This window comes from Lepidochelys kempii, chromosome 7 (assembly GCF_965140265.1).
Source record: "Lepidochelys kempii isolate rLepKem1 chromosome 7, rLepKem1.hap2, whole genome shotgun sequence".
Taxonomy (NCBI): Eukaryota; Metazoa; Chordata; order Testudines; family Cheloniidae; genus Lepidochelys; species Lepidochelys kempii.
Genome location: NC_133262.1, coordinates 48,193,503 through 48,216,658, shown reverse-complemented (window position 1 = coordinate 48,216,658; position 23,156 = coordinate 48,193,503). Strand labels below are relative to the sequence as shown.

Here is a 23,156-nt window from a genome sequence, read left to right as displayed (position 1 = left end):
AAAAAAGGAGGAAAGAAGGAAAAATAGGAAAGGTTTCAGGTGAGGAGAAGCAGGTGAAAAAAAGGACCTGGATATATGCACAGACACTGTTAGAGAAGGGAGGGAAATCAAATCTACAGATTTACAGGAGAGAGAGAATCAAGGGGAAAAAAAATCTGAAATATAATTGGGGGAAAAGGGAACTGATCAAAGCTGCATGAGATGCAGACAGATCCTGAAAATGGTAAACAAGAAGCCCCCTCACAAAACACCTACAGTTCTTGTAAACAGAGAGAAATTCTTTGAACATCTTTGGACAGAACACAGATCAAAAGGTGCCCTATGGCCAGGTGAGGGCCCACTAAGTGCGGATAAACTCGGCACAGAAACAGAGAATCTAAGGAGCACTTTAAGCCGAAGAGGAGCAAAAAAAGAGGACAGCAAGAGTGGAACTGGACTTACAGCCAAGGAGAGGAAACGTTGATTCTTCTCCGAAGTGACGCAGGATATTGTTGAGTGAGCTCTTGTGTTCTTGTTAACAGCAATGCATTTGGTACCAATCGCACAGTGTGGACAAGCACACAAAGGTTAATGAGTTGGTCACCTATATAGCTTATTATAAGTAGTAAGTCTTTGGTAACGTTCAATATTATTTGTGCTCCTGGTACAATTTGTGGGTTTTCCCTATAAAATGTAAAGTTATCCCTTTTGCCTTGGTTTGCCTCTGGCTCTCCTCACAGCTAGCACAGTCTAGCCAGGTCAACACACACACAGTTCAGAGACAGACCATGCACACACACACCCTGCTGGTGCTGCACGTCAGAGACCAACTCATCTCAAGCAGAAGCTAAAGCAGCTTCTAATTTGCAATTGCTAGACCTGTTTTCTCCTCTTAATCCATGTCCACCTACCTGCCTGTATCCAACCCTAAACAGTGCCATCAGCCCCTTACTACCATGCACACCACATTTACCACATCAGGTCCAGCAAGCATTCATGGAAGGTGGCAGGACTGCTTCCCTGTCCCCAGGCTGCCTGCTAATTAATATCTATCAGGTGTTTGAAACTGGAGTGCTCTGTGGCTTAGCTGAGCTGCTTTATCACCCAGCAAGCTATGGTTGCTACTCTGGTCCTTCCCCCAGCTCCCATATCTCTGACCCTGCAGATCAGTCAGTTGATGATCCTCTAGGGTACTGGTTTTCAAACTCTGGGTTGCAACCCAGTACTGGGTTGCGGAGTGTAAGGCACTCGGTCCTGGCAGCTCTGGTCAGCACCACTGACCGGGCTGTTAAAAGTCCTGTCGGCGGTGCTGCCCAGCTAAGGCAGGGTAGTCCCTACCTGTTCTGACACCACACTGCGCCCTGGAAGTGGCCATCAGCAGGTCCAGCTTCTAGGCGTGGGGGAGCCCCATGGGGCTCTGCGCGCTGCCCCCGCCCCAAGCACTGGCTGGCCAATAGGAGCTGGCATGCGTGGGGGTGGGGGGCAGTGCCTGCAGGCGAGAGCCACGCAGAGCCTCTTGCGTGCCTCCACCTAGGAGCCAGACCTGCCGCTGGCCGCTTCCAGGGCACAGCGCAGTCCGTGGTGCCAGGACAGGCAGGAAGCCTGCCTTAGCACCCCTGCTGTGCCACTGACTGGGAGCGGCCTGAGGTAAGCCCGCGCCCCAATCCCCTGGTCGAGCCCTGAGCCCCCCAAACCTGGAGCCCCTTCCTGCACCCCAAACCCCTCATCCTCGGTCCCACCCCAGAGCCCTGACCCCCTCCAGCACTCCAACCCCCTGCCCCAGCCCCACCCCACACCCTGAACCCCTCATTCCCAGCCCCACCCCAACCCTCTGCCCCTCCCACACCCCAAACCTGTCATCCCCAGCTCTGTTGGGCCGCGGGCATCGACAATTTTTTTTCAGCTGGGTCGCCAGAAAAAAAAGTTTGAAAACCACTGCTCTAGGGAATGGTTCTCCAGTGTGATCATTCAGCCTGCACTGCCCTAGCTCTGGGCAGGTGCTTGTCCCCTGGTTGTGGAGCAGGGAGCAAGTACCCAGGTTCTGCTCCACAAACAAGAGACCAGGAAGTAACTCAGAGCAGCAGCCAGGAGGCCCTTCAGGCTGAGCCAGAGATTCCGGAGTCCGAAGCACTTTAATAGCAGGACACCCCACGAATCACGAGGAATTATCCGACACATTCGGGGGTGTGGAATCCCACACAGCCTCCATCTAAAGCCAGGGACAAATGTCTGGACACTGCAGACCCATCTCCTGAGAAATGCGATTAGATCAACAGCTTGTCCCATCAACACAGCGAGGCTGGGCATTACAATTACCCTGATCTTCCCAGAAGACTTGACAGACAACTGGAAAACTGCAGGGTTATGTCAGCAGACACCTGAGGGATGAACAAAGATTAATGAAAGGGAATGAGAGAGCAAATGCTCATACCGGTCTGTCTTTGTTAAGACCCATCTAATTCAAATGCTCAACAAATAGGCAGGAGGAAAACTCTCCCTGTTAAAGTTTCAATACCTTTCAATTAAAGACTGAGAAAGCTCTTGCCCCATGTCATGGAGTCACCGGGGCAATGCTCTAGAACTACTCCATACGAAGCCAGTCAGGACTCTGGGGGAGCCTCCTCCCTGAGCAGACTGTCTCCAGGGCAAGAAGCTTACCCAGCTTCGACCTTCCTGGGTCTGGCCTCAGAGCATTCAGCATCCCCTTCCACACTGTGTGCTTCCAGCAGCGAGTCCGCCCATGCGGGGCTCCTGGGGAAGCCAGAGAGCCCTGCACCCCAACTTCAGAGTCAGATGTGACTCTCAGACAGCCAGTAAAACAGAAGGTTTATTAGTCGACAGGAACACAGCATAGGACACAACTTGTTAGCACAGAAATCAGGGACTTTCAGCCAAGTCCAACCTGGGGGGAGGGGAGCCCTGAGCCAAGGCTCTGGCCCTCCCCCTGCGCCCCAAGCCAGCCGAGACTGACTCACTTCCAGCTGCCTGGCCCCTGCCCTGCCAGTTGTTCCTCCTCCAGCCTTTGACTCGCTTCCCTGGCCAAGAGTCGCCTGGTCGTCACCTGGTCATATCCCCCTCCTGGGTCTCAGGTTACGAAGGGGCAGCCATAGCATCCATGTAGGCAGCTGGAGCAACCCCCGCAAAAGTCACACACCCTTATTCCCACCACCTAGACATTGGTGCAATACACAGGGAAACTGAGGCACACACAGCATTAATACAAAACAGTAAGACTCGCATACAACATAACAAGGGAAAATTCCCACTTTGTCACACCCCAGTTCTCTAGTCCTCCAGGGACATCTCCAGCAAAAGCAAGAGACACACGACCACACATTCCTGCTCTTCTTACAGATGCAGTCCAATAAATAAACAAATTGAGCCAATGCCTTGTTTTCTGGTGGCCTTTCCAAGTCACATTTAGGACAGGAAGTGCAGAGCTGCTTTCAACTCCTGCATGCTATGATTGTAATGTGCTCTGTTAAACAAGAACTGCTTCCCAAGGCCCAGCATCTGGCTGTCCCTGAGACTGGGAGAGAGGTTGGGTCACGTGGAGTTTGCCTCGTCCATGCAGACTTTGGGAATCAATGCTTTAAGTGCAAGTTACTAGCACTGTTCTGGGTCCAGACCTGCCGCAGCTTAGGCAGAGGCTTACAAAACCCAGCCTGGCTACGCCCTGACAGGATGAGGGAACATGGGTGTGCGTCGGGGTGGAGCACGTTTCCCATGCGCAGAGATCAGATCCAAGGAACCAAAGGGGGAAGTCTCTGTATCCTGAGGATCAGGGCAGGCGGAAGCCTGCGAGGGTAGGGTGCACAGCACAGGGAGCCCGGCCCAGCCCAGGACGGAAAAGGCTCGCTGGGAGCTCACGGCTGAAGGATGAACAGTCACAGGGAGGGACACAGGCATCCTGTTTACAGAACAAAGAGAATTTTCTCCAAGGCCCATTTGCTGGGACATTACATAACGTATCACCCCCTGCTCCAATGCCACAGCACCTCCTACAGGCACCCCTGGTTCCAGACATTTCCTGCCAACTAATGCTAGGGCAGCGATAGCATTTCCCCACACACAACGGGGCATGCCCTGCCAGGGTATCTCTCATGCCTCCCCTACACCAGGATCCTCAGCTGTTCCAAGCCCAGCTCGGGGAATAGCTGCAACTTTGCTCAGATCAGTTTTGTTTTGCTTAGAACAGCTTTGAGGTCGGCTCTGCTGCTCCGCAACGGAAATAACACAGGGCTGGTTAGTTACCAGGTAACGGCAACACAGACGCACAGGGCGAGGGTGTGTTACAGGCCCCCTCACCCGTGCCAAGCCACACAGGAGGAGTCCGCCACAGCCCAAGCTAGGCCGCCACAGCTCTGTCACTCAGCTGCTTGTGCATTTAGCCCTGGAGGTCCCCGCGGAGTCAGCCCCGCATATGCAGGAAGAGGCCCCTAAGCGGCGCCTGAAGGGGTGATGAAATGCCCAGCCCACCTGCATGAGCTGCATGTCACAATCAGCACAGGTCAAAGATGGGCAGCCTGGAGCACTGTCACAGGACATTGCGCCAGGGCGCAGTGGATACTGGGCACTCATGGGTACTCACTGTATGTTGGACCCAGGGAAAGGGGGATGTGCCCCCTTGGAATGGGAGAGGGAGGTCCTGGCAGCAGCGCCTCCTCCCAATAGCATTAAGTCATTGCAGCCACACCCCACCCACAACATGGCACACAGCACAGGAGACAGCTACTATGCCAGGGTGTAGACAGCAAGGTGCCTAGCAGGTATGGGGTGCCCTGCCGGCTGGGAGTGAGCAACCCCCAGTGCCACATGCCCAGCTGCCTGCCACCAGCACCAGTAGGCATGAGACAGGGCTGTTTCCCAGGAGGGAAGTTCAGCAATCAGGGCGCAGGAGGCCGGGCGTGCAGGTCAGTGAGGTGCCACTGCAAAGCCTGTCAGCCGATCTATGCTGCCTACACACCCGGTGCAACACAGCCAGATCGTCTCCTCTCCTGGCCCCGGCTGCCCTTATCACTCCCCCGGCCTGCGATAGGGCCCTGCTCACTCCCTATCCCAGAGCCAGCAGCACCTTGGGTTATCACGTGGCAAACAACCATATACAGGCATAATGCCCTCTCTCACCACTGGGACTGTGTTCTTGGGGATGGGCCGAGCCCTGCGTTCTGTGGCATTGGCATTATACACACTCGCTGCAGCCTCCAGCTTGCAGTCAGTGAGTTTGTCCTGGGTCCATGTCCCCTCCCCAGCTCCCCACAGGATCACCCCAAGTTCCAAGAGCCCATCAAGCAGGAGCAGACCCTGGGCTGCAGAATGGACGACATCTGTGTTTGGTCCCTCCCCCGACCCTGGGCGACCCGGCTGGCCGCGGGGACCACAGATTTTCACTTTGGCTCCAGCAGGGCCTGAGAAGAGCTGTTTACATGTTTGAGAGGCCTGCGATTGTTGGATCCTAACAAATATTTAACCCCTGGTGCCACTCACTGCCTGGGCTGGGATCCCACAACCCCCTGCCTCTGCTCAGTAGGGGAAGATGAGGGTGGGGGAGGGAATTTCCTCCCAGCCCATTCCCTTCTCGCTTTCTGGCTGCATTTCTCTCTCTCCTTTCTCCAGCCTGGGGGTGTCCTGCCCCTCCAGTCACTGCAGCTGGGCTCTCAACTGCCCCTTTGTTGGGCAGGGCACCAAAGCTACAGCCAGTCCAGGGGCATTGTACCCAACTGTCTGCAACCTCCCCATCTCTCTGACTGCCCCTGCTGAGAGGGCTGGCTGCTCAGGGACATGGTGAAATGGTTAACAGCTGGTCTGGCTGCCTCCGCTCTCAGATTCTGAGTCAGATGGATTGTATTACAACCTGGCTCCATCACCCTTAGTCACGGGTGAGTAGCACTCCCACTGGGCACAGCACCTGGGGGGGGTTCCGCTCCCCCAGTGCGCAGACACCACACAGCTGGGGTGCAGGAGGCCCTTTGCACGGAGCAGGAGAGCAGCAGCCCTGACTCCCCTTAAGCCTCCAGGGCAAGGGACAAAGAGCCAGAGTCACCTGGAAAGGAGCAGACAAGGTTTACACTGGAGAGCAAAGCGCAGCCTAGAACCGTCCTGAGGAGAAGGCCCTGCGCTCTCCTGGCCTGTGCTCGGGGGCTCAACGTCAGCCCCTCCCCATCCAACGCCCCCATTTAAGAACCATCCTGCTTTGTGCTTTGCCAGCCCTTAGGGAAGCAGCAGCTGGTGATGCTGGGCAAGGCCATGGCGATGCTAACCCAATAAGGGCAGCACTTGGAATGTCTCCTGGTATCCAGGCTGTCCAGTCAGCCACAGTCTTGGGGTCCGTTCGGACTCCTGGGTGTCAGGAGAGGCCCCCAGAGCCATGAGGCCAGAGATGCCCCTTTCTTGTTTGCCACTGGCCAGAAGGTTGCCCCCCCGCCCCACCCTCCCCATCAGAGCCAGTGTCTCACACAGTTGTTGCCTCCAGACATGAAGCTCCCCACCCTGAAAAGCCTGGCAACACAGATCACTGCCAGCTGCCCCCAGCCCCTCCACAGTGCCCTGCCCTCTGCACCGGCTTCCCCAGGGCAAGGTCCCAAAGCCCGCCACGGCCCTGATTATCCAAGAGACACCTGTCCCGCTACGCCACAATCTCCAGCGGACCAATGGGGAAGAAAAGGAAGAGGGGCCAGTAGCTACAACACGGGACTGGGGCTCAGCAGACCTGGGCTCAACGCCTGGCTCTAGCACTGGCCTGCCAGGTAACGTGGGATGAGCCACAGATTTTCTGAAGAGCTCAGCTCCCCCCTAGGCACCTAAATGAAATGGGCTGATAAGACTAGCTGTGCTTTCCCATGATAGTCTCAGCACAGCCACTGAATCATGCACAAACTCTACTTTTCCTGCAGGCCCGCCAGGGCGCGGTTTCCATCATTAAGTGCTTGGGAGTGCTCTGATGGTGGCCAAACCCAGAGAGAACCAAGGATCTGAATGCACATTACACCTGGGAGTGAACCAAGCTTTACAGTCCAGCACACCCAAAATCATTGTACAGAATGGGGAAACTGAGGCACAGAGCTTTGTCGTGACTCGCCCAAGGTCACCTGGTGAGTCAGTGGCAGGGCTGGCAACAGAACCCAGGAGTCCTGACTCCCAGACTCTCTCCTGTAACCAGTAGATTCCACTCCCCACAGATCTGGCAACAGAACCCAGGCGTCCTGGCTCCCAGCACCTCTGCTCTAACCACTAGGAAACACTTAATCACACAAACAGGAGACTAACAGGGCTCTGTCACTCACATAAGGACACCTCGCAGGGGTGTCCCCAGGGGGTTTCTGAGCCAGCTGAGGAATTTACCCTTCTGTGGGGGTCTCAATGTATCACAGCTGGGAGGCCACAGCCTTTGCCAGCAGCAGTTTGGCACTCAGGGAACAATTCTTTTCCACCCAGCCCCTGCAGAGTGGCAGGCACGGACACAGCTGCAGGGGGCAGCGGCGGGGGGAGGGGGTTTCACGCCTTTTGCTGCTGACAAACAAAGGCACCACACAAAGGCCAGACTCTGCTCAGCAGCAGCCCAAGACTGGCACAGCAGAGGGTGCTGCAGGGTAGGCTTGAGGGGCATCAGTCAATCTGGGGGTCAGGACAGGACCAGCAAAGGAGCTGTGGCCAGGAACATAGTGCACTGGCAGAGGGTAGGGGGTTGAAGTTTGACCAACACCCAGTCCCACTTTTCTTAGTTTTTGCCAGTTAAATCAGCAATTCCCTTTGGGGAGTATTAAAAACTCCCCCAGTTCATCCACGCCTCCCCATATGTACATACACACATACACACAACCTGTTCCAGTCACCAGTTGAGTGGAACCAACTCATCCACACCCACCCCAGAGGCTGAGATCATCCCATGTCTCACACCCTTGTGTCTCCTGACCTCAGATCATCTGCCAAAGCCACAGGCTGAGCCAAAGGTCAGCCAGATTCGTGGTCCTTCGTTGAATGGCCCATAATGCCGGCCCAGCTCAGCTCCTGTAGGGCCACAGGCTGAGTGGCCCCAGAGTGCTCTGTAGGGCTCCAAGGAGACACCATGTGCAAGGACCTCCCTAGCCACTGTTACCCACTAACAACGCAACCTCCTTTGGCTGGTGGCAGCTGGAGGTTTGTCATTGCAACGCTGGGCACTGGTCCATGGAGCTCTTTGGAGCTGGAGTCCTTCCATAGCCCGCCATACAATTTCTATTCTCAGATGTGGCCCTCAGGCCAAAAAGTTTGCCCACCCCTGGGCTAAGAGGATCACAGAGCTGGAACAGCCCTGGGCCCTCCAGGTGGGGAGGTCTCCATCTCCACACCAGCTTGCCAAGTTCAGACACCTATGTCCTTCTCCCCACCAGCCTGCCCTCGGGTAGCACAGAGCTGGGTGGGCTAGGCCTCCTCAGGCAGAGAAAGAGCCTGGCAGATGCCCCATCACAGGGCGATGGTGCCAGGTGGCAATTTGAGCCTGTCCCTCAACGACCATTCACCATTCTGGGTGCCGGACGCAGCTCAAACTGATGCTCTGCCAAGGGTCCTCTGGGGCAGATCTCCCTAACTCAGCCTCTATCTGCCACCTCCCCAGTCTGCCAGGATGGCCAGAGAGCTCCTCCTGCCCTTACCACCACCTCAGTGCCCAGCACTCTGGGGACAGACACCACAGGAACTGGAAGCCCGAAGACAGAGGGAAAAGGTGAAGAATTTGGAGAGCTGGATAACAATGCAGCTGCACTCAGTCTCAACCCACAGTCCCCGCCCGCTGTTCCACTCCTGGATCCCCCCCAGTTCGGCTGATGCCCCTCGATCCTGACCCGCACCGTCCCAAAAGCCAAGTCTTCCAGTGGTGCCAAACTGAGGGTTTTACGCTAAATGCCCATCAAGGGGCTGGCAGAAGACCCACCAAACTCACGCCACGTGTAATGTCATCACAGCTGAAGGGCAATACCCCACCTCTCTTTACCCTACAGATCTCAGCAAGCCATGCGCCAGCCAGGCCAGGGAGACAGGAACCCCTCCTCCCGACTGGCCCCCCATGGCATTTGGCCAAGATCCTTCAGCCCCCGTGACAGCGGCGTAAGGGTTAGTTTCACACCCTCCACCCTCCCGCCCCCCGAAAAAAACCGGTTCCCGGAAAAACGCCTACCCGGGCAAGCGCATTTGATACACCCATGGGAAGGCTCCGTGGAGGCGTATGGAGGACTAGCCTTTTCCCCCCCCGTACCCTGGGATGAGCCCCATCAGTTTGCTTGCGAAGTGCCCAGAGCCTGGGCTGGCGGGGTACGGCTCGCTGGCTAGTTAGACACCCTCCACCGAGCTTCGCTCACCTCGGAGACCCACAGGGCAGCCCCCCATCCGCGGCCGCTCAGCCCGTGTGACTCCCCAAGGCACTTAGGGGACCAGCCAGTGGAGAAGCAGACCCAGGAGTAACAGGATGGGGTCCGAAGAAATCGGATCAGCCGGCAGTGAGACCTTTTGGACAGGGGCCTTGTTCACCCACCCCGCAGTGTGTCTGCGCAGCGCCAAGAAGAGCGGGGCCCTGGGCACACGAAATAATAGTCGTCTGGTTCAAAGGAAGGGGAGCAAAGTCCTCCTTGAGGAGCCTCCAACTCTAGGATCCGGATCTCCCCATCCACGCACGGCGAAATCTGGATCCCCCACGCACACTCCCAGTCGGGGCTCCCCTACCGGGCACTGGGGGGATCCGAATCCCCCCCACACACACTCCGAATCAGGGCTCCTCTACCGGGCACTGGGGGGGATCCGGATCCCCTCCCACTCCGAATCGGGGCTCCCCTACCGGGCACTGGGGGGGATCCGGACTCCCCCCCACACACACACACTCCGAATCGGGGCTCCGTCTCTGCCTCACCTTGTCCTTGAGGGGTTTGCGGATGAAGGAAGTGCGCGCCGTGAAGTACTGCTCCAGCTCCGAGTCCGAGTCCTCCTGGCTGCAGTAGCCGCTGCTGGTGGTGCTGCTCCAGGTCATCTCGAAGGACGGGGTCCCCGGCTCGCCCTCGCTCATCCCCTCCCCGGCCGCTGCTCGCCCTCCGACCCTGGCAAGCGGCCTCGCCCTTCTCCGGCCCGGGCTGGGAGCGCTCGGATCCCCGGCCCCCCGACCGGCCCGCTCGGAACAAGCCCGGATCTGCCGGCAGCCGCCGAGGCTAGGTCCGACGGAGAGGGCGGGAGCCCGCACCCCGAAGCGGAGCGAAGCGAAGCACTGCCCGCCCGTGGTCCCCGGCTCCTGCTCGCCGTCGCCGGGCTGCAGCCGAGCCGTTGGGATTGAAACGTACACACCGCCCCAGGGGCCGGCCCGGATTGGGGGAGGCTGCGCAGCCAGCTGGGGCGGGGCGAAGGCGCTCCGGCCCCGCCCCTTTCCGGCCGTGATTTCATCCCCAAAGCAGCTCGCCCCGCCGCGGCCGCTCTTCGGCGGCGCTTCCCAAACATTAGCCAGCCTGGGGCCAGCATCGCCCATGATGCAGGGACACCACTGCCACCTCCGCCTCGCTCAGCGTGTTTACAGGAGCCGCGCAGGGCGCCCATCATGGCGGTATCTGGGCGCTTCACAGGCCGTATGCATCTATCCTCCCAGTCTCCCCCCCCCCGTGCCAGGCAGGGAAGGGCCAGGACCCCCATATCACACAAGGGGAACTAAAGCACAGAGACTGTCTGGGGCCAGCTCCTCCGAGGTCTTTACTGCTCAACTACCTTGCAGGAGCTGGGCCTGAAGTGACTTGCCCAAGGTCACACAGGACACGTGGTGGGGCAGGGAATTGAGGTCAGGCCTCCCCTGTCACACATTAGTGCCCTAAGCCAGCCTGTGAATAGCCCCGATTCTCAGGCCTGTGCTCTAACCACACAGCAATGCTCCCAGGTAGGTAGGTAGATAGGTGTGTGCTGAGTTAATCAGCTCTTTCACCCAGGAGTCAGAGATGGGTACATCTTAGGCCAGAAGGACCAAAGGAGAGAGACAGACACACTAACTCAGCAGGACATGGGGACCATTTCCATTAAGACAAAACTGCCTTTCTTCTGCATGAGGGAGGTGGCAACAGCCCCAGCAGCAACATGGAGTTCAGTGCGGGGCAGTGCAGACAGGGGATGAAACCTGGCTGACCTTTGTCCCCTCCCAGATCTGCCTCAGTGATTATTCCCCAGCGGCTCCTTGGAGACACAGGCAGGATGCTGGGGCTGACCCTGCTTTCAGGTTCTCACTTGCACTGGGAATCCCAGGCAGTCTCACTTCCTTGCGTTTTTGATCAGGGAGGGGCAGCCCAATTTGGAAAGAATGAGAACCATGGGAACCTCCACCCCACAATGCAGACTGATGCCCCCCCCCCATCTTAGCCCCAAAATGCAAACCTCCCTCCCAAACTCAAGCTAGCCCCACAAGCATTTAGCCAAACCAAAGCACAATCTAGCCCCCCCACCACTCCAAAGCTCCCCCAAACACAAACTGAACTCCCCTTGCCTAAAGCACAGAGCCCCCAATGCCCTGCAGAGACGGCAAGGTTTGGTTCGCTCCACTCCCCCCTGTGTTCCCTGGTCATGGCCAGTAGTAGAGTCACCAGAAGAGATGCAGCTATCAATGGATTTCTGATTGCACCAGGAGGAATCAGTAATACCATGACAAACCCCAGCCCTTTATGAATTCCGCTCCGGATTCGCAGGCCAGGGCATTCAGACGGCTCCGAAAAGCACCCAGCTGTCTGGGAGTGGGTCAGACCCACTGTCAGAGGCAAAGTACTATTACAACAGCCCAACAGGGCCACAAGAAGCCTGCTCTACCCACCATCAGTGAACCCCTCAGCCGAGGAAACGAGAGACACGCAATGACCTACAACCCAGCCAGGAGCCACTCTGCTGTCGGGTTTTCCTGAGCAGGCTACACAGGGGATGGAGACCTTCACCAGCTCCAGTTCAGCCATCTGGCTGTGATGATTCATTGTTGCTACAGCCCCCGGAGGGCCCAGTCAGCATCACTCTATTAGGCCACATTGTACTAGGCGCTGTTCAGACAGAGGAATATGGGCCCTGCCTAGGGTGACCACATGTCCCGATTTTATAGGGACAGTCCTGATTTTGGGGGCTTTTTCTTATATAGGCACCTATTGCCCCCCACCCCCATCCCAATTTTTTATACACTTGCTATTTGACGAAGTGGGTATTCACCCACGAAAGCTTATAGACTAACAGACATATTGGAGCACCGCACTTGCTATCTGGTCACCCTAGCCCTGCCCCCACAGGGTTCCCATTGTCACCACCTAATGGCTGCATGGCAGCCCCGGGCATGTGCCCCAGAGCTACTTATATAATGCACATCAGGGTTGTCGGAGCACCTCACAAGGGATTGTACACTCACACACCAAGGAGGTAGGGAAAGATCCCCATTTTACAGATGGTGAAACTGAGGCACTGGGAGTCTGTGGCTGAGCCAGGAACTGAGCCCAGGCCTCCCAACTCCCAGTTCAGTGCCCTAAGCACTAGATCACCCTCCCTGCTGCTCTGCAAATGGATCAACAGCCCCTCGGACTCCATTCACCAGCACAACACTCACTGCTGTTTAAAAGGTCATCCCTTCAGGGTGGGGCTCAGACAGGATTTCCTTTGCACTGAATTTCATCCTGAGAACCTTTCCATATGCTCAGAGAGGGACAATGGTGGGTCTGTGGGTGATGAGAATTGGGGTCTGTAATGGGGTGGGGGGGTGATGGGCAAAGGGCAATGGTGGGTCTGTGGGGGAGGGGATTTGAGGTCTGTAATGGAGCTGGGTGGAGGGTGATGGCAGAGGACAATGGAGAATCTGTGGGGGAGGGCATTGGGGTCTAATGAGGGTGGGTGGGGGGTGATGGGCAAGGAGGCAATAGGGGTAATGGTGGGTCTGTGGGGGAGGGGAATTGGGGTCAGTAATGAGGGTGGGGTGACAGGGAAGATTCTGATGGACTCAGCAGTGAGCACAGGGGAGGGGCGGGCAGGAGGGGATCCAGACCCCATGGGCGTCCCAGACATGGGGGCCAGGTGCTCATCTGCCTTGTTGGTAGGTGTCAGGACAGCCACCCCGGCACATGGCATGGAGCTAATTAGCAATGCGCCCGCCCAACTGGGTGAATGGGCCTCACCTCCCTTCCCCCACTGTCCCTGCCCCTGGGGAGGCCCCAGCTGCCGGGAGTGGAGCCACAATCTCAGGATGAAATTGGAGCTGGCTCCTCCACCAGGGCCACAACAAGATTTATGACGCTTTCCCTGGACGCCAGCTAAGCCCCACGTGCACACCGCTGTGCATGGAAGGGGCAGCACCCACGCCTTGGGCTGGGGACAGACAGCAAGGGGAGGAGCTTGATGAACTCCAGCCCCAGCCTCTCCCAGCAGGGGACGCTGTGGGGGCCAGGGCAGGAGCCCTGCCTGTTGGGGGAGCTCCTGGCTGCTCCTGCCCTGTTCCCCCCAACTGCTCTCCTACCACGTTGGTGTCTTTCTCCACCGTCTGTTCGTTGGCCTCAGCCGGGTCACTGTCCTGGTACCGGGGGCCACTGCAGTCCAGCTGGATCAGGGCGCGGCACCGATAGTGGCAGGTGAACTTGCAGTCTGGGGGAGGGGAGAGGAAAGAGAAGACAGCGTTAGGCGAGCCTGCAGGGTAATTCAGCAGCCTGCTGGAAGGAGCAGCAGCCCCCAGGCTCCAGCGCTTGCCAGAACCCCAGGGCTGGGACAGGGCCAGTCTGACACCATTGAACATCCCAATCAGCTGCATGATGGCTCAGTATTTCCTATCCCAGCTCCCTGCCTCTCCACTTACATCCCCAGGTCCCAGGGAGAGCCCTGCTGCATGGGAACTCGGAGGGGGGCTGTGTGACAAACCTAACCTTGGATCACCCCCACCCCCAACCAGACCAAGCTCAGGCCAGGAGGGAGTCATTGGCCCCCATCTCAGCCAGAGCTGGTGGCCAGTGTGGGGTCCTCAGAAGCAGAGAGGCCCCCGCTCTGGGCTGAATCCTGACTATCTGGGCCTGCGCTTTGGGATTTCAGGAGGGAATGGAATAAAGGAGCCGGGGTCCCATGAGATCCCCACCAGAAATCAACCAGCAAGCGCACAGGCCTCCTTCAGCCACTTGCAGGGGATCCCACCTTTACAGTCATGCCAGCTCTGCTGCCTGCCCCCAAGATCAGCCAGGGGAGGGATGGTGAGAGCAAGTGCTGGGGACACCGACCCATACCACGCCACGCACACCCCTGCAGAGCTGGGGTCTGCCAAGGAAGTGGCGTAGGGGGATGAGGAGACAAGAGCTGGGTGCTCAGCCAGAGAAGCGGCTGTGCGGGTGGAGGGGAAAGGACCAGGCATTACAGGTGGACACCAATCCCAGGTGGAGCCAGGCACAGGGACAGAGGGGGCAATGAAACCCTTGGTGGGTTCCTGTTCTGCCCTCTTCCACTGAAGGTGCTCCACCACGACCACAGTGCACACCCAGCATCTGCCAGCAGCCAGGGAAACAGACCCCAGGGGATGCTCCTGCCCCGGCTTGCAGGGAAGCTGGGCTGGACAGGAGCTAACGGGGCTGCTGCCCCTCCAATTTCTCTGTCCCTGTGATTAATGCACCGTGCAGCTCTGTGGCACTCGGACGCTGCCCTGCCAGCCCCAGGATCTCTGATGGCCATGAGGCTTCCACTCACACGCCCTCCATGGGGCGAGGGAGAGAGTGATCCCCCCAACATGCACACACTTCAAAGGGACCAAGACAAAGAGCCTCTGTCCCAGCAGCATTGCCTTTCCCCGGAGCCAAACTGCCACCCGCCAGCACAAAGAGCCTATTAACGGGCACCCGGCTGGCCCCGGAACCATTCGCCTGGATGGGCTGCAGCCGACCGCAGCTCCTGCAGCGCAGATGGGCTCGTGCAAGAGGAATGCTCCAACGGCAGTCACACGATGACACAATGCAGCCTAAGAGATCCCCCTCACTCGCCCCATGTGCCCCCAATCTCTGCAGGGATGCCCTTTTCCCCACCCCCTATCTCACAGGGGTCTCCTCTCCCCCATAGCAAAGACCTTTCCCTGTTAGAACAAATTCTCTATTTCTTTCCCCTTGTTCTGTGTTACTGGCCTCGGTCCTACCACCTTTGAGGTCTGCTTGTGGCATCACAATCCTCTTCATTGCAACCTGTGATGTCACAAAACAGAGGATGCAGCTTGGTAGCAGGAACCGGTCAAATGCTCGGGAAAGAGAAATGGTTTGGGGTTTCCTTCCCTTCCCCCAGATCTCCCGAGCAACTAAGATTGAGGCAAAGATTAGGGAATCTTGGTATATTTTTTAAAAATTGGAGAAACAACATGGTCCTCATTTCATTCAAGGCGGTTCTGTGGCCCCCAAACACATCACTTTTCCAGCCTTTCATCAGAAGATGAATTTCAAAATGTTCCCCATTTTGAAGCAAAAGAATAACTGGTTGGATGAGAATATGGTTTCATATGCCAAATATGTGGCTTGAAAAACAGAGCTGAATTCACTCCTAAGTAGTCCTGTGTTCTTGCCAGCACCCCAAGCCCCCATGCACCCAGGTGGGGAGTGGGGAAAATGGGAACAGTTGGGCACTATAGAAAGAAAATGAGAGCACCTCTGATTTTGGAGATGTTAGCATTCAGTTGTGACTATTTCACAGGGCCCCCAACAGAGAGAGAGGGAGAAAAAAGCATGGCACTTCTCTTCTCTTTGCAGTACCTCCAATGCTGGAAGTCCCCGTCCCCCCCAAAAAAAATGGCATCAGGCCTCTGAAAAAGTCCCAAGATTGGCTTAAAAAAACGAGACCGTGACAAACTAACACATTTTGGGTGCTTATTTGCCTTCTGAGCCTTTGCCATGTTTTCAGGCTGTTCTCTTTGTGAGCACATGGGCTAGACAGACTTCAGAAGAAAATGAACTTAGAGATTCTCATGTAACCCATAGAGACAAAAGCCACCACATATTACAAGAGTCAGGATATAATCGTGACAGGTGTTGACAGTGGGTTCAGGCAACTCAAGGGCCTCTCCCTCCCTCTCCATAGGGACATCAGAACAATCCCAGTGTCTATCCAACACATGAGCTTCCTTCCACTGAGAGAGAAGGCAAACTTCCATTTTGCTGAGACACTTGAATGCCTCGTCAGCTTCTAACTAGCCCACTGAGTCCCAGGCTGCCTGTTCCCTTCTGCAGCTAGGCAGCTCTTTAGGAAGCAAACCCATGGTGATTTCCAACCACTGGTCCTGTGAGCAGCAGCAGAAAGAGGCCCCATGCCCCAGCTTTGGAGAGCAGGATTTAGCTGCAGAAGCAGAACCATCACACTTAATTCTCCATGGAAAGTTCCTCCCAAGTTTTCCATGGATTGTCAGCTGTTCTTTTTAGAGGGGAGCTATGACTTTAAATAGGGCTCTGGCACCCTCTAGTGGTTATCACTGCAGCACAGCAGGGCAACGAATCTAATTCTTTGACATCAGTGTCACTCCACTGGAGTTACTCCGAGTCACACCAGTAAGGAAGCAGGGGATCAGATCCATGGATTTTACAATGCCACACTCCACTTATCTTAGACACCCACTGCTAATAAAGGCCTACTGAGGTCCCTTCCAACCCTGATATTCTATGATTCTATGTACAGAGGAAGGGGTGGCTGGGACGGTTGTTGCTTATAACTAGGCCTGGCAGAATTAAATTGTTACTTTAGCATCATTTTGATGGAGAAACTCAAGGTTTATTTTTAACTTTTTTTTATTTTTATCCATTTCAATTTTCACAGTTGCTGGAAATTAGGGGGAGGGGTCAGACAATTTTGTACGGAGAACAGACGCTGAGATTCCAAGAGGTAACGCTTTATAACCGCTAAACACAACATTGACAACGTCACCTGCAAAATGCACAAAGTAACTGTCCTTCAATCAAACTCTAAGGACTTCTCAAGCAGCGTTTTCCTGACATCGCCCGTCGGTACATTTGGATTATTACTGACGGAAATCTTTGGGTTTGTAGGTGAAATTGACATTTATCAACATTGACAATAAAAATCAGATCCTGCCAGGCCTGCTCACAACCAGGCACCATGTCTAACAGGCTCTGCAACTGCCTCCCACTGAACTGTGGTCTCGTTAGATCTCACATATAAGCCTGGTGAGTGCTTGCATGGAACGGACCCAGGAGATGCAGAAAGTGGGGTTGGTAACTCAGTAGGGGGCACTCTCCCCTGGCAGTCACTGCCCCAGGGCGCTAGGGCGTGCTGTGCTGCAGGAAGTAGGGTGGGTGCTCAGTAGGGGACCCTCTCCCTGCTGAGTCAATGCCAACCCCAATGTCCCAGTGTGGTGGTAGGGCACAGTGTGCTTCAGGAAGCGGTGTTGGTGGGCCAGTAGGGGGTGTCCTCCTCTCTGATGTAATACTGACCTCGGTGCAGTACTGACACCTTGTGGCCAGTCACAGTCCCTTGGCATTTATAGAAGTACTAAGTATTATTATTATTACTATTATTATTCTTTTCACAAGAGTTGTTGCCGGGTAAAGCCACTTTCGGGCCAAAGTGCAACATTGGTCATTAAATTCTGCTGACCTGGCCTCCCCCTGAAGTTTCAGTTGGACACAGTTTTGCTTCCTGTCCCAGGGTTGCTGTGTGCTGTTAAACAGCTGCTGCGTTCCACCCTAGAGGCAGCTGCATTCAGCGGGGTGGGAGTCAAAGAGTTTGTCTGTAACTGATGCAGCACTTTAGGATGACAGATGCTCTCGGTGATCGATTAGTTACAATCAGAAGAGCTTTGCCACACTGGCCTTCATGCTGTTCAGTTACAGCCTTGTCTGCTTGTCCCTCTGGGGCAACAGCTGTCCTGACATTAGAGCAAACACGGATGGGGCAGGAAGCAGCAGACCGCCTCAGGGGAGATGCTGAGAGCGTTCCCACGTCCCATCCTCTGTGGGGGTCAGAGGCACAGAGCTCAGCGTGGGGTGACAGCTGCGAGCAACACAGATTGTGGGGGCGGGGTCGCTGGGCCAAAGGGACCCAGCAATGCAAGAAGGGAAAGCAAGAATCAGCTCAGCTGTCTCCAACACAGCATTGGGGCCAGGCAGATCTCCCCATCCCTTCATGGCAGGGTCACACAAGCAAAGGTTTCAGCTTCCTCCTCCTTCCCAGGAAAATTCCAACTCCATCCCCTGCCCTTTTTCCAGGGTTAAAAACAAACCAAAGTCTCTGGCTTCTCCTTTGGCCCAGAAGGGATCACGGTAAATCTCTGGGCTGATCTACATAGGGAAAATCGACCACGATAGCTACTGCAGAATAGCCTCTTCCACTGTGGAGTCAGGCACCACAGGGAGCCAGCTGGCCTGGGATCCTGAGGGCCCGGGAATCCAAGCCCTGGGGCAGCCCACATGGCAGGACTGTTGTAGGATTACAGAACCTGGAGGCCTGTCTCAGGACTTTTATGCTTTCTGCAGCAGAGCAGGGTGTCAAGTCCTGGCTAGAGCTGAGGCTCCCAGTGCTTTCAAGCTCCCAGCTCTAGGGTAGGAAGCCTGGAAACTTGTCACGGCAGGGCTGCCCCAGAGCCCCGGCCCTCAGAAACCTTGGGGTCTTCAGCCCCTCTCCTGGCAGCCCACTGGCCACCTGCCTGGGATTTGCTTGCAGCGAATGGAGATCCAGATGCCACTGGGGAAGTGGAGGCAGAGGTGGAAAGGAAATCACACTAAAGCAGGTTGGCAGCTGGGGCATGTCAATCAGTTGGGGTGGGTGGGGCCTCCCTGTCCTTCAGCATGGGACTCTCCTGCCTCCAATTATTTCCATCTCTAAAATATTCTGTTCTGCTCAACACATTTCTCCCTGCTCAACAGAGGCAGGGTGGGCATTCCCTGAGCATGGGCCCAAATCAGTTGACTGATACCGTCTCTAAGGGCGCCAATTACCACCATCCCATTGCCCCATATCATGGCCCTTGCCGGGCTCTGTGCCCTGACCAGTGGGCTGTCAGGTCCATGCCCCATGCCCTGACCCCCCGGGGTCCCCGCCGGGCTCCGTGCCCACCATCTCCAGCAATCACATCACAGTGTCCGCCAGCATGGCTCCCCACCTGTCACTCTCAGTGCCTGTTGCCATGCCCAGCCTCAGTGCCCAGCCACTCCAGAGCCACTCCTTGCCTCTGCCAACTCTCCCAACCCATACAAACACCCCCGTGCCATCCTGCAACCCCCAGTCAGCCTGAGCCAGGCCTGCTGCCTCCCCTGCTCCCCAGGAATGAGCCCCACCAGCCTCTGCCTCTTCTAGCAGGAGGAGGAATTTGGGAGCTAGCAAATGGTTCCATTCCCTCCCTGTCCCAGGCTGGGCGAGTCGGCCCTGCCTCAGTGTTACTGTCCCCCCCGGGAGATCTTCCAGCTTTACATCACTGAAATGCAGCTGCCTCTGAGGTAGAATGCAGCAGCTGTTCGACACCACACAGCGATGCCACCCAAGCCTTTGGGATGGAAATGGAACCTGTTCTTCTGTGGAGAAGACTGAAGAGGGATTCAGGGAAGGCAGATCGTAACATCGCCCAAGGAGGGACCTGGCCAAGCCCTTAAGGTTAATACCCTCAGTCTTGCAGACAGTGCCCCACCATCTTTAATGCCTGCAAGCAGGCAGGGCCTCAGGTTCTCGCAGCAGAGCTCTACTCCCTGGCTTAGAGGGAAGGGTGCCCCCTTCCTGCAGCACCTTGGATTTCCCTAAGAGTGCCTCTCAGCCAGCCCAGCTCTGCCTGGCTTGCAGGATCAGAAGAGATCCCAGCTTGACACGCTATGGCTGGAGGAGAGCCTTGGTCTGTCTGTGCCACTGGGGCTTTGCACCCACACCTGCCTAGTGCCAGCCCAGCATGGCAAACAGATAAAGGTAAAGAACCCATTAACCCCAGGGCTTCCTCCCACACCCACGCTTCCTGTGATTGGCAGGCGACCAAGTCCTTCAATTCTTACTGACAGCTGCACCTGGCTGGTCGGGGGTTCCCGACCTGCTGTGCATCTGCTGGGAACTCCAGACCCCACAGTGCCAGGGCTGGGGTTTAAACACTTCCGAGTGGAGCTTTCATACTCTCCTCACTCACACCAGTGCTGCATCCGGGGGCCCTCTAGCTACAGCGGCTGGCTGTGGTTCTCTCCCAGCTGTGCTGAGCGCTGGTCAGAAGAAGATGACTGGAGATGAGCATAGGGAACCATCTCTCCTTCCCCACAGTGCCCCCAGGGCTGCATTCGCAGGGCTCCCTAGGAGTCCAGGGGACGACTGGGAGCTCCTGGGTGTTGGGTAAAGCACCATTGTGAGATGGTGTCCCAGGGCAGCTTTCGCACCATGCAGGCAGACCCCAATGCCATGTGGGGGGGGGTGGGGGAGGGTGTCCCACATACCCATGGGATCGCCATTCTCACAGGCCCTGGGCTGGCTCTGAGTCCTGAGGGCTCTGAAGTTAATTTCCTCTGTGCACCATTGTGTAATCACCAGCAGGGGGAGCCCGTTAGGATGATAGGGTGACTTGGCCAGGTCGCTAGGCCTGGGTGTGATAACACTGCAAAATGACCCACAGCAGTAAGCACTGCTCGGCGGAACAGAGAGTTTGCTGTGTGTGATGATCCCAAACGTCATCAGCCTGGAACTGACCCTACTATGGGGCCAGGACATGCAGGACCTGGCCCCAGCTCCATGCATGAGCTAGCACTGGTCCCACTGTGGAGTCTGCACATTGTGCTTAGCCCAGAGCAGGCCAGGAGCTGCTGAGCTAGACTGGGGGAGGCAGCAAAGTGCTGGCCGCTGTGGGGACTGTTCTGTTCATTCCCTCTGAAGCACCTGGCACTGGCCACTGTCAGAGGCAGGATACTGGGCTAGGCGAACCATTGGTCTAACCCAGTATGGCCGTTCTTATAGGTTTGAAGAGCTGAGCCCTGAGTTCATCCCAGGCAGAGTGAGTGAGGTGAGTGTCCCAGAACTGGGCTGCTCACACCAGCTCACAGGCCCCCCACATGGCCCACCCCATGCCACATGTGGCCTGGCAGCGACACGGATACGGGATGATGAATGGCCTGGCACTGATTCTTTGTCTAGCGGAGCCAGGTGCTGGGCACTATGATATCCCTGGCTGGACCACGGCAGGGGAAGGGTCCCGCCATCCCCTCAACCAGAGAGGAGAGCCAGGGAGAGAACAGAGGAGGAAAGGAAGTCTCCTGCCGTCTCTCAGGCTACAAGGGGACCCCTGGGTGGGTTGGGGCAGGAGGCCTGTGCCCTGAGCCGCTGCCTGAACTCTGGGAAGGAGGAAGATGTAGACCCCTGGTTCCTGCCCCTCACTTCCTCTCCTGGCTCCTGCTCTCCAGGCTTTGGCAGGGGAACTGGAGGGCAGCCTGAGCAGCTGACAGACTATGGCTGCTCCTTTCTCCACCAGAAGGGACAGGGCTCTCCGCCCCCAGCCCCAGATGGATGCCTCTGGCCTGACTGCTGGGAAAGGTGCCAGGCTGAGACAAATGCCCCCGCCGAAAGCCCACCCCCCATCAATGAGCCTCAGAGCAGTACGGGGGGGGGGGGTCCCTCTGCTGGATTACCAAGAAGGGGCCAACAACCCAGCCTCGGCCAGTCCCGCTGCCTGCGCCCCCCTGCAGGGGAGGCCCGCTGCAGTACTCACGGGCGCACTGCAGGCTCTTCCGGGGGCCCCCCCAGACGAAATCTCCGCACAGGTCGCACCAGGTCTGCTGGCCGCGGGTGCAGGGCCGGAAGGCGTGGCCCTCGCCCAGCTGGCCCGTCAGCCGGGGGTCGTTCTGCCCGCCCAGCAGGCGGATCTGCCGCACGCGGCTCAGGAGCTCGGGCACCTTGCCGGGCGTGATGCGCAGGGCGTTGGTGCGCTCCAGGCGCACGGGGCGCTCCGGGGTGCCCCGGGTCAGGTCGATCCGCTTCTCCAGCTCTAGGTTCTTCAGCTCGATCATCTCCTGGGCCGGGGCCGCGGCCATGGCCCCGGGGAGCGCAGCGAGGGGGGGCCCAGGGCAGAGCCCCTCCGGCGATGGCACTGGGGCGGGGGAAGCCTCAGCGCGAAGCCCGGCCCCCGGCCCTCCCTTCCTCTGTCTGCCTCGCTCCCCTTTTCAGCCCGCCCGGCTCTTTCCTCCCCGCCCCCTGGGTTTGAACGAGGCGCAAACTCCGCGCAGACCCTGGCGGGGATCGCAGCGAAGTTCCCGCCGCCTCCTGGCTCTCCTCGGCCGGGACGCGTCGCCCCAGCACCGCCCAGCGGGGCCGCTTTGTGCTGGGGGGTGCCCCGGATTCGCCTGGTTCATCTCGCTCGGTCACACGGGCGGAAACACCCCGCAGCGGCTGGGTCTGCGAGCGCAGCGGTCCCGGCTGTGCGCCCCGGGCTCCCGCTGGAGTTGCTGCCCGCGCCTCGGAGCCCCCGAGGAGGGAAGGACCGGGCGGGAGCGCGGGGCAGATTCACACGGAGACCGTGGCGGGGGCCGTCCTCCCCCGGCAAAGGGGGGACGAACTGAGCGGAGAGCGCAGAAATAACCCCGCGGGCGGCAGGAAAAGCGGTGCCCGGCTGCCCTGGTATCCCAGAGCGCCCCCGAGGCTGCCGTGGCAGGATCAGCCCCCAGCCCGGCTGGAGGTTCGGTTCCTGCTGTTCCTAGAGCGAGGCCTGCGCCCGGCCTCTGCACTGGGGAAGGGGAGCGAGCAGGCGGGACCCCCCCGAGAGAGAAACTCGGGGCTGCTTGGGGCCCTTCGGAAAGCTAGCTGAGGGGAGTGGGCTGGGCGCTGGCTCTTAACCCTTTGTGGGGCAGGGTCCCTGCAGCTGGCCTGGGTCAGCCCCTGGTGTCCAGCAGCAGGGTTAGGGAGCAGGTCTGGTGCAGGGATTTCCCTACACCCCCTGAATTTACCCAGCACCCTTCTTCCCTCCCCCCAGTTTTGTGAACTAGTTACATGCAGTGTTGCCAATTGAGTGGTTGTTTGGAAACTTGAATTGAAATTGAAACGTTAATACGCACTTTAAAAGCATATACAGTGTATGATAAAATACATGTATCTGAAAAAGTATAATAGATTTGAGAAGTATGAACATAGACTAGCTTCCGTATCCAGCTGTTGTTTTTTATACCAATGTCAGTGCATTCATTTCGGTGATGTTGGTCAACCTAATAATTTCAAATGATGATTTGTAAGCAAAGTCTAAATGAGCTCTCCCTGACAGCTAG

At 57.2% G+C, this 23,156-nt stretch overlaps 1 protein-coding gene across 2 annotated transcripts in view; it reads right to left on the bottom strand.

The window, feature by feature from the left end:
- Positions 1–22,378, bottom strand: part of RASSF1 (Ras association domain family member 1) — a 29,124-nt gene extending 6,746 nt beyond the window's left edge. Inside the window, exons 1-2 of one of the 2 annotated variants that reach the window (XM_073352573.1) lie at positions 21,611–22,378; positions 13,445–13,569 (exon numbers count right to left, since the gene is read on the bottom strand). In XM_073352573.1, coding sequence (XP_073208674.1) covers positions 13,445–13,569; positions 21,611–21,932 — 447 coding nt within the window. In that variant the 5' untranslated portion in view covers positions 21,933–22,378. Of the gene's footprint in view, positions 1–9,856; positions 10,287–13,444; positions 13,570–21,610 lie in introns of those variants that run through there. The other variant, XM_073352574.1, reaches the window with a different exon arrangement.
- Positions 22,379–23,156: the final 778 nt, after the last annotated feature.